At 41.8% G+C, this 13,556-nt stretch overlaps 1 protein-coding gene across 3 annotated transcripts; it reads left to right on the top strand.

The window, feature by feature from the left end:
* The first annotated feature begins 76 nt into the window (after positions 1 to 76).
* ATP5F1C (ATP synthase F1 subunit gamma) lies at positions 77 to 13,354 on the top strand. Of its 3 annotated transcripts, XM_068987043.1 has the most exons (10): positions 77 to 187; positions 4,806 to 4,840; positions 5,344 to 5,475; positions 7,452 to 7,656; positions 8,248 to 8,391; positions 8,512 to 8,576; positions 9,574 to 9,729; positions 10,131 to 10,227; positions 12,528 to 12,564; positions 13,208 to 13,354. In XM_068987043.1, the coding sequence occupies exons 1-9, from the start codon at positions 132 to 134 to the stop codon at positions 12,532 to 12,534; spliced, it is 897 nt and encodes a 298-aa protein (XP_068843144.1). In that variant the 5' UTR covers positions 77 to 131; the 3' UTR covers positions 12,535 to 12,564; positions 13,208 to 13,354. The 3 variants fall into 3 exon arrangements, with proteins under 3 accessions (XP_068843144.1, XP_068843146.1, XP_068843145.1); XM_068987045.1 differs by lacking the exon at positions 12,528 to 12,564 and having other exon boundaries at positions 13,208 to 13,340; XM_068987044.1 differs by lacking the exons at positions 12,528 to 12,564; positions 13,208 to 13,354 and having other exon boundaries at positions 10,131 to 10,231.
* Positions 13,355 to 13,556: the final 202 nt, after the last annotated feature.

Raw genomic sequence — 13,556 nt, forward strand, 5'->3', positions numbered from 1 at the left:
CGAGGCTTCCTTCAGTCCGGCGGGAAGAAGCGAGACTCAGGGAGACGGGGGGTGGGCGGGGCACATAACGCAGTTTCCGCGCATGCGCAGTGAGGCCTGTCTGACCGACCTTCAGCGGGGCCGGCGCCACCATGTTCTCTCGGGCGGGCGTCGCTGGCCTCTCGGCCTGGACCGTGCAGCCACAATGGTAATGGCTGGTCGCAGCGGGGACGAGAGGGATGGGAGGGCTCGGGTAGGGGAAGCGAGTGGGGAGGCGAGTGGGACGGAACCGGGGTCTCAGGGCTGGCCAGGCCCCGGTCCCGCGGAGGCCCGGGCAGCCCGGCTGCAAGAGGCGCTCGGAACAGAGAAGGGCGCGCGAGGGCAGCGGAGACGGCGACGTCGCGCCTCTTCTCCTGAGACGGGCTGGGGCAGGGTGAAGGCCGAGAGGAGTGGTCGTCAGGGACCTCGGTAGTGGACCTTGGGCCCAGTCAATTGTAGAGCGGCCTTGGATCTCCTCAGCGACTAATGAGACGTTTCGGAAGCCTCTGCTGCTCGCCAGGCGACCGGCTTCGGGGAGGCCTTTGGAGGGCGGGGGCTGGGAAGGGCCCCAGGGAAGGTCCAGCGAAAGGTTAAGGTGTGCTTTTGTCCTTGACGCTGTTTGAAACCCTGCGGTGCAGAGGGCATTGACTCCCAGCCCGTGTTGAGCACCGATTCTGCAGCAGGCGCCTTACTGGGCCCTGGTGAATGAAATAAGTACCCTCGTGGGCTGCGAAAGGGACCTTAAAAATATTAAGGCGAGGAAGGGAAAGATACCTTAACTATCTCGAAACCGTTGTGCTGAAACAGTAGCCCTGCAAGGTCATGACATCATCATAAGGTCCCGAGGAGGAGGAGGAGATAGACGGACTTAGCGTTATCTGTTCATTGCTATGCAAGTTTTAAGGATTTTAATAAACATTGGTTTCTCCTCCATCCCCAGAAGAAGGCATGTTAGAAGGCCCGGCAATAGGCAGATAAATGTTGGTTTGTAGTGGTGCTCTGTAATAGGATGAAATGTTTTGAAGCTAGGCAGTCTGGAAGGATTGCAGATAGGGTGCTAAGGGGATTGTTAGCTGTCGACTGTGTGTTTTAGCAATTACTTGGTTTTACAGTATAGGAGAATTCTAAGAAGCCACAGCACTAGATGTGTGTATCCTAATTTATGAGAAGGGACTCTAATGCATTAATTAAAATAGGTATGTTTTCATTAAGCAAATAACTGATAATTTCAGGGTAATGAAATAATTAAATTTGATGTGAAAAACCTACACACAGATGTTAGTGGGTTTGCCCTGGAAGTCAAATTTTCTTTCCCCTAATGTTGAAAAGAGTATTCATGGGGATGAAGGAGTCAGCTTAGTTGGAATCTCACTCATAGGTTGCCCCATTTCTTCATCACTTGGCACACATTTGTTGGGTGCTTGCCCGGCACCAAGTTGACACTGGGCAAAGTGCTAAGATGTGAAGAACAGACAGACGTGGTCCTGATGAAATTTGTAGGACAGTGTGTCTGACATGCAGCAGTGGTCTGCAAATGTCAACTGTCCTTCCTTCCTTCCTTCCCATCTTGCTGTGCATGAATGTAACCTGTAAATATTTTTAGAACTTTAAGTCAGCCAAGTTGATCTTTTAAAAATGGACAGTTTCTGAAATGAGTACAAAATATTTTACCTTTAACTGTACAAAATCACTTTTTAAAAACCTGTTAAGATCATTTGAGGATCCTTTAGTAAAGGATCATTTGAGTGTGCTCTCTGAGATGGAGAAGGAAATGGCAACCCACTCCAGTATTCTTGCCTGGAAAATCCCATGGATGGAGGAGCGTGGTAGGTCCATGGGGTCACAAAGAGTCGGTTGTGACTGAGCGACTTCACTTTCACTTTCTGTCTAAGATAACTACTGTGGGGGGCAGGGAGCTTAAACTGGAACCCCAGTCAGCAAATACATGTGGAAGTCCTGACCTTCATCAAATAGATAGGTTGTGAATATTCATCAGACATCAGTGTTCCACCTTGGAGAGCAGACTCTGTCCTCTTCCTTTTTCTGGATAGACATATTCCATCACTCTGGGTGCCTGGTGTCTGTTTTGCTCCTGCCATTTCCTAGTCACTGTAATCGCCTTTTGAATTCAGCAATTAAAGCCGTCTTAATGTTTCGTACTCCACAGAATTAATCTGAAAAGGAAGTACACCTTTGCCTTTATAGAACCAGGGTTCTGTTTTGGTTAATGTGCAGTTTGTCATTGTTCCAGAGACGTTAGCATACTAATATTAACTGAATGGTAAGTTAAAATTATTTTAATTGTTTAGGGTGTCAGTAAAATGACAACTACATTTTTTAAAATTAGACCTTTTTTTAAAAGCTCATTTAAGAAAATGAAAAAAAGAAATTTGGTTGGGGAGGGAGTTTCTGATTTTTCTGTGTCAGAGGGAAGATATGTTTCTATTTCTCAATGTTCCGCCTTCTCTAAGATGGAGGAACTATTTTATATTAGGAAACCAATGGCCATAAGTGGAAATGTAGATGTTGAAAAGGAAGGGAGAAGGTGTTTCAGGGGAGAGAAGGCAGGTCTTCATCTGAAACTGAGATAGCAGATACTTACTTTTAAATGTAAGAAGCATGAGGCAGCAGTGTGTAGTATGCCAGATGGAGTGGTGCCAGACTGCCTGGGTCGGGATCTTGACTCCCCTCAGGTTTGAGTCCTGACTGCCTCCCTGTGTGGCCTTGTGCAGGTGACTCAGTGTCTCCCATTCCCTCATCTGTTAGGTGGGGGTAATGTAGTGCCCCATTAATTGGATTGCTGAGAGGATTAAATGAGTATTTGTAAAGACGTGAGGGTAGAGGGAGAAATGCTTGTGAGGACCCAGATGTATCCACTGAAAAATGAAAATGAATTTGTACATGCATGTTTTATCTATATAAACTAATGTGAGAAGGTAGAAGCCTAATGACAATGGATCGTGGATGGTAGTAAAGTTCTGGAAGTCATTTGGTGGAGAGCCAGGGGCTGGACTTTTTCACCCAGGCATTCAGTATTCAAATCGCAGATACTTCATAATTTTCTTTTCCTTAGGAATTAGTGGATGCTGCTTCTTCCTTAATTTTTATGTTAGCGTTATACGCTCCTTAAAATTCTTTCGAGCTGTCTGCTAACCCATCCTGTACTGGCTCCTTCGGTTTTTCTCACACTGCCATGTGATCATAGGAGATCATGGCAGTCCACTCTGTGCAATTTGCCCTCCATTGTACTAGATAACTTTCCGGTTTCTTGGATAATCTCCTGACGATTTCTCAGGACATGAGACAATTTTCTGGGACACACAGCTGATTCAGAACTTCCTTTATTTTTTCATTTGCAAAAACTATATTCAGTAGAGCAAGCTCTCCCTAAAGAGAGCTCAGATCAGCTCTTTTTATTTCGTTTTTCTATTAAAATTTTTTTTTGGCATCAACCATCATGTCTGTTGATAGTTATAAATCTGCCTCTAATCTCAAAATACCTCATATTTTCCAAAGACCCGGAGCACATTTTCACCTGGTCCCATAGTATTTTGTACAATATCACATTCAAAACTCATTATCACAAGTGAGAATCCCCCCACCTAGCTTTTCTGTCTTGGTTAAATGACAACACTGTCCACTCAGGTCATTAAGTTAGAAACCTTTAGGTCCGCTTGCTCTCAGATCTAGGGTCCCATTGCTTTGCCAGCCTCTCAGTCCAGGTTCTTGCCTTCTCTTGTCTGGAAACTGCAAGCAGCTGCCCCTGTGGCCTCTGTGTCATCAAGATTCAGTATCATTCTGTGCTTTTCCTTGCCATCTGAGGACTTTAGTGAACAATTAAAGTTTCATCAGTTCCCCACTACCTATAAAATAATATTTAAACTTATAATGCAAGCCGTGTCTCCAGCCTCAAAACTGCATACAGTTCCCAGGACTGCCCAAGGCCCTCCTTTGTGCAGTGTATAGATCCCTCAGTCCCTCGGCGCTTTCCAGGCCAACAGGTGCTTGGTGGATTGAAGGGCTGAAAGATGGTGTATGTTCGATAACATGTTGTCTTCACCAGCAAGGGGAAGAGCCTCTCATATTTATCTTTAACTCACTATTTTTGACTTTTATGTGTTAGCGCTTTAAAGACTAGAAAAATATTTAGTGTGAAATTTATGTAGATCTTAAGTTTGCATGGATCTTGTCTATGAGATAATAGTGTGCTTCTTGTGGTCAGAGACCAAGTCCTGGAGCAGAGGATCTGCTCCATAAAAGCTCACTGGATTGAGTTGGAACAGTTAAGAACTGGTTTTTAAATTCTACTTTGACACATGTGGTCATGTTAGAATGTATGATTGACCCTAAAGTGTTATGTTATTTATTGGTGAAATGAGAAAGTCAGGAGCTTCCTTGGGAACTGAGCAATCATTTTTAGAAGTGGCTGACCTTGAGTTTAAGAATAACTGGATAGCCTGACAAGGGGAAGGACTTGTCTGTCATGGAAACAATATAGGCTAAGACATGGAGTGGGAAATAGAGCCTGTGTGAATGCCATGTGACCTCAGTGGAAGTTTTATGTTAGGGCAACTAGAAGGAGACCTTTGAAACAGGGCTTGATATCCGTATTAGGGGGTTTATGCTGCGGCTTAGTCGCTTCAGTCATATATCCATATATATTCAGACTCTTATATTTGATAGATTGTTTCTTTATGGGCCACTCTTTAAGTCCATATATTAACTTTGGAAGTTTCTGGAGCTTTTTCCCAAAAAACTAAAAAAATTTTTGCCATCTTTATTTTCAGGATCCAAGTTCGAAATATGGCAACTTTGAAAGACAGTAAGTACTTTTATCTCAATATGTGAATTAAGAAAAACTAAATTTTGCCAAATAATACTTTTGAAAGTGTGCTGCTTTAGCCCATTTACGTACTTGGTTAAAACAGACAGTCTATGTCGTGTGTCTGTGGCGTTGAAAAAACCGCTGTGGGGGAACACGTGGTGGCTGTGCTTCTGCTGTCTGTAGAATGGTGATAAATAGAAAAACCTGCACTCTGTGTGGTATGTGAAATGGCACAGGGCTTGTTTTCGGGTGAAAGCCGTTTTCAGTACCATTTAATGCTTTACATGCGTAATTTACTGTTCCATTGCTGGTGTTGCTTGTTGTCCAGACAGCGCGAGGTCTGACTTACTGGTGCTCTTCTGTTAACTCTAATGTTAAGCCTCGTTTGCCAGATGGTCTAACTGCTAGTTATTCTGCCTTGCAGTTGAGGAAAATATTTCCATAAATTCACAAGTGAAATTGTAATTCCTTTATCTTAACACAGCACTTCTGTCTTTCAGTTACCAGGCGACTAAAATCAATCAAAAACATCCAGAAAATTACCAAGTCTATGAAAATGGTAGCAGCAGCGAAATACGCCCGAGCTGAGAGGGAGCTGAAACCGGCCCGAGTGTATGGAGTGGGGTCCTTGGGTAAGAGGGGTGTGCAGTCAGATTACAAAGACCTTTTAAGCTAGAGATCGCGGTCCTGAGCACCTACAAGCACTCACGATCATGGCAGCCCTGTGCGGGTGGGCACTGTTGGAGCCCCAGCTTTGCAGAGGAGAAACGCAAGTCCAGTACAGTCGTGACTTTACCTGCGTGGCTTGGCCTCCGAGCCTGTCTCTATTCATCATTGTATGTGTTTACCTCCCTTTTAAAGTACTCTGACATCAGATTGTTCCTAGATTATTAAATATGCCATCAAAAGAACGTGGGGTTTAGTGCATCAGACTCAGATGCTTGATTTTATCCTGTTACAATGTGATGTGATCTTTTAGGACTGCAGGTTGGGGTGGGGGTTCCCTGCAGTGGAATTTGACTGAATAGTCATGGGTATGACTGAGTATATGGACAGAGTGTTGAAAGATCAGCTGTAAAGGAAGGAAAAAGATACATCTGTATTATCTGTATTAATCTGTTAGATAGAAATTACTTTCTGCAGGAGCTTTCTCGTGTTCATATTTCTTGAGCATGCATTCATACTGCTAACGAAAGTTTTGTATGAGAAAATGATAGTGTTCCATGCTTCAGTTGAAATGACTCCTTGCTTTGAAAATGCCATATTGGGACCTCCCTGGCAGTCCAGTGGTGAAGACTTCACCTTCTGTGCAAGGGGTGTATGTTCAGTCCCTGGTCAGAGAGCTTAGATCCCAATGCCTCATGGCCAAGAAACCAAAACATTGGACAGAAACAATATTGTAACAAAATCAATAAAGACTTTTTTAAAAATAAAGATACTGTGTTTAGTTTCACTTAGCAGTATAGCAGAGACTTGTTCCCTTAGGTTTTAGCCATTTTTAACAACGCCAGCTGTTTGCTCTTATGAGTCTTGTTCTCTGCCGGGCTTAATGAAGAAATTGACTTGAATATCTGATTAGAATATTTGTGGTATAATATTAAAAATTCAAGTCAAGGCTGCCAGTCAACTTCTAAGTCCTTCAAACTGAAAAAATACTGTCTGCTGGATATTAAATGGCTAATCTTTAAAATATTTAAGAACTTTAAATAGGAATTTTATATTTATGCTGTACAATATAAAAGATAAAAAGAGACTTGAAAGGAGTATTCTCTTCACTTCCCTGAACTTTAGAGTTGAGTATGTACCTTTCTCCGCCTTTTACGGAGGGTTCTCAGGTATTGACATTTGAGCGTCCTGCTCTAACTGAAGAAGGGTAATAGGAATTTGGTTGAAGTGGGGGCATGTGGCAGCCGTGAGGATGCAGTTTGCAACTAGAGAGAGAACTGCTGAAACCATCCCGTGTTTGCACCTGAGACATGCTTCCTACGAGCTCCTCCTGACAGGTGGGGTGCTCAGCTGCATGTTCTGTGGAGGCCTGGGGCGCTCTGGCAGCCTTGCTGAGCTTGCCTTCAACTGCTCTGCAGGCCAGGAAGCTGCCGCCTCACCTTTCTTCCCACTAGTCAGACAGGCATCGCGATGTGATGGCTCTTCTGACCTTCCCGTGTCTTCTCTCAGGCGTTTTCCCAGTAAAATCCACGTGTATTGAACCCTATTTGAATTCCTCTTGGCTTCTGCTTCTTCGAAGATGAGGCCAACAAAGTGAGGCTGTTAAAAGTAACACCCAAAATAAAATGGCATCCATTATTTTAATGTCAGTAGTTTTCATAAAAGCTCGCTGTGCAGATTATATGAACAAAGTCTAGATAAGTTGTCGCTTCTCTAAGTCTGGCCTCTTTACAAGCTGTTTGATTGTACTAGTGAATTCTTTTAGTCAGTACTTAAAAAAACTTGGTGTTTAGAGACCTCTTAACAGAGATTTAGACCGTTATGGTTTTCAGCCTTTTTGTAAATAAGTGCAAAGATACTTGATAAGTAAAGGCATCATTTTGTGAATTAGGGGTTATTGCTGTATTTAGTGTAATTACACCTTTTTTTTTTTTTTTTTAAGCTCTGTATGAAAAGGCTGATATTAAGACTCCTGAAGACAAGAAGAAGCACCTCATCATCGGTGTGTCCTCAGACCGAGGGCTCTGTGGTGCTATTCACTCCTCGGTTGCTAAACAGATGAAAAGCGAGGCGGCCAACCTTGCAGCAGCCGGGAAAGAAGTTAAGATTATTGGAGTTGGTGATAAAATCAGGAGTATACTTCACAGGTAATATAAATATGTATTGTTTATGTAGAAGACTGCAGGCGTGAGTAAAGGGCAGTTTCTTTGATAGTTTATTTAAGCAAGATGTCTTTTTGGTTGCCATTTTATACACATGGAGAAGCTTTGTTTTGTTTCAAGTTTTGTTCCAGGATATCTTAGAATGTGTAGATTTCCCTTGTTTTTTACTTGTCATTTGTTTCTCCTTCTTCCAAACCATAAATGGAATACAGTAGGAGTGTCAGAAGCTCAGGGCTTTTTTTTTTTTTTTTTAATGAGGACTCTGAGGAGTTGTCATGGCCTGGAAATGCCAGAAATGAACAACAGTTAATTAGAATTGTCAGGAGAGGTGTAAAGGCAGAGAGAGAGAGAGGGCGAAAAAGGCTGATTGTGAGTCCTCCGCTTTGGGCAGGCGCTGAAGGACGGGTGACCACAGTAAGGTAGGGGGCACCTGAATTCAGTGAACACCGCTGAAAAACACTCAAAAATCAATATCTCCACTCAAAAACCACTTGGTTCATAGAGTGTTTTTGCCTTGTTCCCTGTGCAGAAGTATTCCTCTCAGCTGCTTCATGTGATCTCTTTGTTTTCTCATAGGACTCATTCTGACCAGTTTCTGGTGACATTCAAAGAAGTGGGGAGGAGACCCCCTACCTTTGGGGATGCATCAGTCATTGCCCTTGAGCTGTTAAATTCTGGATATGAATTTGATGAAGGGTCTATCATCTTTAACCGATTCAGGCAAGAAAAATGTTGAAATCCAGGCGTTTTTATGTTCAGATTTTTTTCAGTTGAGTAAATGTCTCCTTAATAGTGTGAAATTATAAGCTTGGAATTTACATTAGTTTTTGCCATTTCTAGGTCTGTCATCTCCTACAAGACAGAAGAAAAGCCCATCTTTTCCCTTGACACCATTTCAAGTGCTGGTAAGTTTATTTTGTATGACAAGTATTTTTCCTGTGAAATGAGAGATTTGCAGATTGAGGAAAACAGTATTTGTCACGGTGGGTTTTTTCCAGCAGTAACAAAAATGTTGAGCTGTTTCTATCACCATCTATTAGCAGCTTCCATGAAACCGTAAAACATTCATTGTATAAATAAATATCCATTGGGGGCCAACATTATATATGAAAGTCATCATTGCTCAGTGAAGCATTCTAGAAATAATACTCAGGAACCAATTTCATTTTCCTCTCCTATATATTATATTTCTTCTATTCTAAGAGGTACACTTTATAATCTCTAAAATTGAGGTGCTTCTACCAGTCAGTAGCACATCATTTTTAATTGGCTGTGTTACTTTATTTCTTCAAGGTATATAAAATAGGAGTTACACGATCCTCTGCATCTTAAGTCAACAGAATGCAGCCCTGTCTCACTTTACCCTAATGAAGACTTTTTGAATGCGCTGCTAAATTTCTGCTGCCTAATTGCTGAAATGCAGAGCAGACTCTAACTCTTCTACTCATATTCTCAGAAAAACTTTCCCTTTCTCGTTGTCCTGACACTGTCAGATTTCTCCAATAACCACATGGTTGAGTTGGGATTTTTATATCACACTATGCAAGTCTCATTTCCCTCATTAATTTCTCTATTGAAAAACACGGTCCCGGACTGTCTGCTGGCTTAGTCCAGGGCACTCTGCTAGATGCTCTCCAGAGGCTTTATACCCGTGAAATGTAGGGCTGCTACTTTAAATGTCGGCCTCTTGGGTTTTATGAAGTTAAGCATTTCAAGTAGAATGCCAAGTGCTTTGTTTACACATCATGTTTTACTGAAAATCTGCTATAATCTATAGTATGAAAATAGATGAAGCTTTTAGAACGGTGTCTTTTAACCAGTCTTACATTGACTTCTCTGTGATTATAAAGGATTTTTGCACCAGGAAGCTTCTTGATTAAATCAGTCTTTGCATTTCAACAGAGAGCATGAGTATCTACGATGACATTGATGCTGATGTGCTGCGGAATTACCAGGAATACAGCCTGGCCAACATCATCTACTACTCCCTGAAGGAGTCCACCACGAGCGAGCAGAGCGCCAGGATGACGGCCATGGACAACGCCAGCAAGAATGCTTGTAAGTGCCCGGCAGGCTGAGCGCGTTCCTCTGCTGAGGCTGCGTGGAGGCCCTCGCTCATGTCAAAGGGTGTTAGCAGTTCTGGAAGAGGAGCAGGAGAGCTGGGGTCTGGTCCTGGGCTCTGCCACTGGTCCTGTGAGGATAGAAAAATTATATTCTTCTCCTTAAAGGAAGTAACGTCTTACTTGGTAGGAAGTAAGTGTGCAAGTACTTTAATTCTTAGAAGATACAAGAAGAAAATATATCTCTATAACATTTTTCAAGAGGCCAGTTCTAGTACCTCAAAGGAGACAGAATCTTATCTTTGAATTAAACAACTTAGATCTCATGAATGAGTTAGTGAGCAAGGTATTCTTTTCTGGTTTTAGATCTTGTTGTCTAATCTTCTGTTTTGTTTGTAGCCGAAATGATTGACAAATTGACTCTGACATTCAATCGCACCCGCCAAGCTGTCATCACCAAGGAGCTGATAGAAATCATCTCTGGTGCTGCGGCTCTGTAAGTAACTGAGCGTTGCCTTCAGCATTCTCGTCTCACAGTGCCTGCTTGTTTATCCTTGGCACGTTTATGTCCCCTTCTCCTCTCCCATTTTTTGGTCTGTTACAGAAAAAAAATGATCCATTGCTTAATCTTGTTTCCTTGATCTTAGAATATAAAGATTTGATGAAAATGAGATCTCTGGAGTATTTTTGATTGTTTCAGCTAAAACATTCAGGCTTAGTTTATCAGTTACTTACTGGTTTTCAGTTTGATTTTTTATAAATCTGTAAATTATTGAATGGTGGTAGGGTCAGGAAGTTTTTAACTAAGTTTTCTGTATCAGTACTGTCCTTTGATAGTTCTTAAAATACTGCTTTTCTCAAGAAAATGTCTTGGTTGTTTAGCTAGATATGTTAATGTTTGTAACCAGGATTACAGTAATGGGAAATCTATAAAAAATAATTACATTGAACACCCATTACATGCCTCATATAGTGCTAAAGGGTGGGATCCTTTGTCCCAAGGCGTTTGCATCCGAATAGGATAAGAAAACGTAGACAGTTGTGCAGAAAGATAAAATGTGTATTAAGTTATCTTTGACTCATTCTCTCACCTCCTGCTAGTTGGTCACCAAGTTCTCTAAATCTTTTTTCTAAATATCCCTTGACTTTCTCCCCTTTATGCCCTCTGAACCCATCTTTGTCATTTCTCTCCCAAATTAGAAAATATATTTTTTAAGTGGCACATGCTTTTTCCTGAAATGTCACTCTTTTTTTCCCCTGCACCCTTAATCCTCCACCTGACTGACTCTGTTTGTCCTTCATAACAGAGCTGGGGGACTCCTTTCCCCCAGAAAACCCTCCTTTGTTGTGTGAGTGGGGCTATTTCCCACGTTTCCCTCCATCACAGCACTTACACCATGTTATTAGGAACTGCCCCTAGGTTTGTCTGTGTCCTGTGGCTTGAGAGGGGCCACGTCTCATTCACTTGTAGCTTCATCACCTGGCATGCGCTTCCTTAGTAAATATTTGTGGTCTGAATGAATGATGAGCCATGAGTGTATTAAGAACTGGAATTTTAGAAGAGACAGAAATAACACTTTGCTGAATATGTGAATACGTGGGTCCAGGTTTAAGACTCGGGGAAAGGTTCATCGCTAAGGTGACATAGAGGTTGGTCCTTTTTGTCTCTGGAGGATGGAAATGGGCAGGATTCTAGAGACACACACAAACTGGTTGAGACCATTCTGTCAGTGTTGGTTGGCTCCATCAGCTCTGCTGTCCTAAACAGCCTTCCTTCTCTTATTTTGCTTTCAAGCCTGCGTATAAGCCATCTGTCCTCCTGGTCACTACTGCTCTGTTAGTATCAGCGTCCAGGCAGTGATGAGTGGTCCTGCCGCTTAGCAGCTTGACAGACATGGTTAAGATGCTCTCCCTGCAACATGGTTGTTTTCTATGACATGCGAGCTGGGATGGGGTTAAGCAGATGTATTATTCGTGTCCTCCTTGCTGTACATCTGCTGCTTCTCCGGTGGTGAGTGTGCCGAGGCCTGGGGGAAAGAACTGCACTCTGAAGGTCTGGGGGCTGTGAGACGCAGAGAGCCAGGGGAAAGAGCAGTGGATGCTCAGAATAAATGGAGGCTACAGGCTCTGCAGAGTGGAGGACTCGGCTCTTGATTAGGAATGTGGGGACCTGACTGAAAGTAGCAAATGCAGAGAAATGAGAAGGACATTGGGACACAAAGAATGAGAATTTTAGTAACAGTTCAAATAACTGGAAATTGCCTGTTCAGTTTTCACTTTCTAGAAAGGCAGGCTAAATCCTTTATTAAAGGTTAGCTGTGGAAACCTTAATAATCCTCATGATGGATTATTTATATGAAATGAACTTGCATGCTCTGTAACCTATCAGCTCTTCTGCTTAAAGACTAGTATTTAATACAAACACATTTGGCTATTTGGTAATAAAAGGCATGAGTAAACCATATTTGAGGTGCCAAGTGTTAGTTGCTAGCTTAAATTAAAAAAAAAAATTATATACTACTTATAGCAAAGTTGTGGTTTAAAGTATGCTTTCATAGTCCTGCCAACTTGCATGAACATGGTTTTATTACTTTAGCCAGATTCAGGTCTGTAATGTTTCGTAACAATTAGTGACTCTGTTTTAAGGAACTCTTTTGGTAAGTATTTATGTGATACAAGGTAGTGAATGAGGAAATGGGCTTTCCTAGTTGGAAACTGTACATGATTAACCCGCATGGATTGCTTCCTGACCTGCTTGTTTTCTGTTTGTGTTTTTCTTCTAATATAATAACCCAGGGAGTAATGAAAATCAAGTTTCATCCTCAGACAAGAGGTAAAGTGGTAATATTTCACACCCTCCCCCCATCCCATTAGAAAAGAAACCCAGTCAGAGAGAATTGAAACTAATTCAGCAACAGGGAAACTGATTTCTTGGGAGATGAGACTGGCTGGCCATTAGAGCAGCAGTCAGATCGTGGGATCACATGGCTGATGCTAGGGGTCTTTTTTTTTCCTTCTTAAAATATATTAAATAAACTACAAGGATAAAGAATCAGCATTCCTTTGCAGTACTAAAAACAGGCTGGTGAAGAACAGTGGTTCTCAGACTTCCTGGTCTCAGAACCCCTTGATGTCTGACTCCACAGAAGACAGATCAGTCCTCTCCATTTCTCTATTCATTCTGTTCTGACATTGCAAGTCACGTAGGTTCTAGAAAACTCCACCATGTACTCTTGAGAATGAGAATAAAACAGGCAAGCAGCATTGTTACAGAAATTAGTTTTGCCCTCACAGACCCCATGAAAAGGTCCCTAGACCAAAACTTGAGAACCACTAGTGTAGAGTAGCAGTTTATTATGTATTAGGTAGAGTCAGTTCAGGTCCCACTTTAGATACATATTATCTCTTGATATGTTTAATTTCCCAAAAAAAAAAAATTGTTTGATTTTTATTTGTTGTATACTTTTATTTTTCAGGTAAAGAAGAATTCAGCAAGCTGATTTTGTTTTTAGCTTACTGCTGTCCTTGTCAGAAGAATTTGTTGGTCCATTGTTCAGATTACTAAAGACAGCAAGATATTTGTAAATTATCTTACAATAAATGACTCAACATAAAATCACTGCTTTTTTTTTTATTATTATAGAACAACCATTTTCAAAATGAGATCTTACAACACTTCAAAATATTAACATACTTGTATTAAAATTTCTTAGTAAGAAGCTAGTTGAAGAGGCTCTTGTGATTTTTTGGTTTCCTAACAGACATGGAAAGCCTGGCTTCTGAGGGGTCACAGAGTGGAAGGAAGAGGTGCCAGCCACACCCCCA

Source organism: Capricornis sumatraensis, chromosome 15, assembly GCF_032405125.1.
Source record: "Capricornis sumatraensis isolate serow.1 chromosome 15, serow.2, whole genome shotgun sequence".
NCBI lineage: Eukaryota > Metazoa > Chordata > Mammalia > Artiodactyla > Bovidae > Capricornis > Capricornis sumatraensis.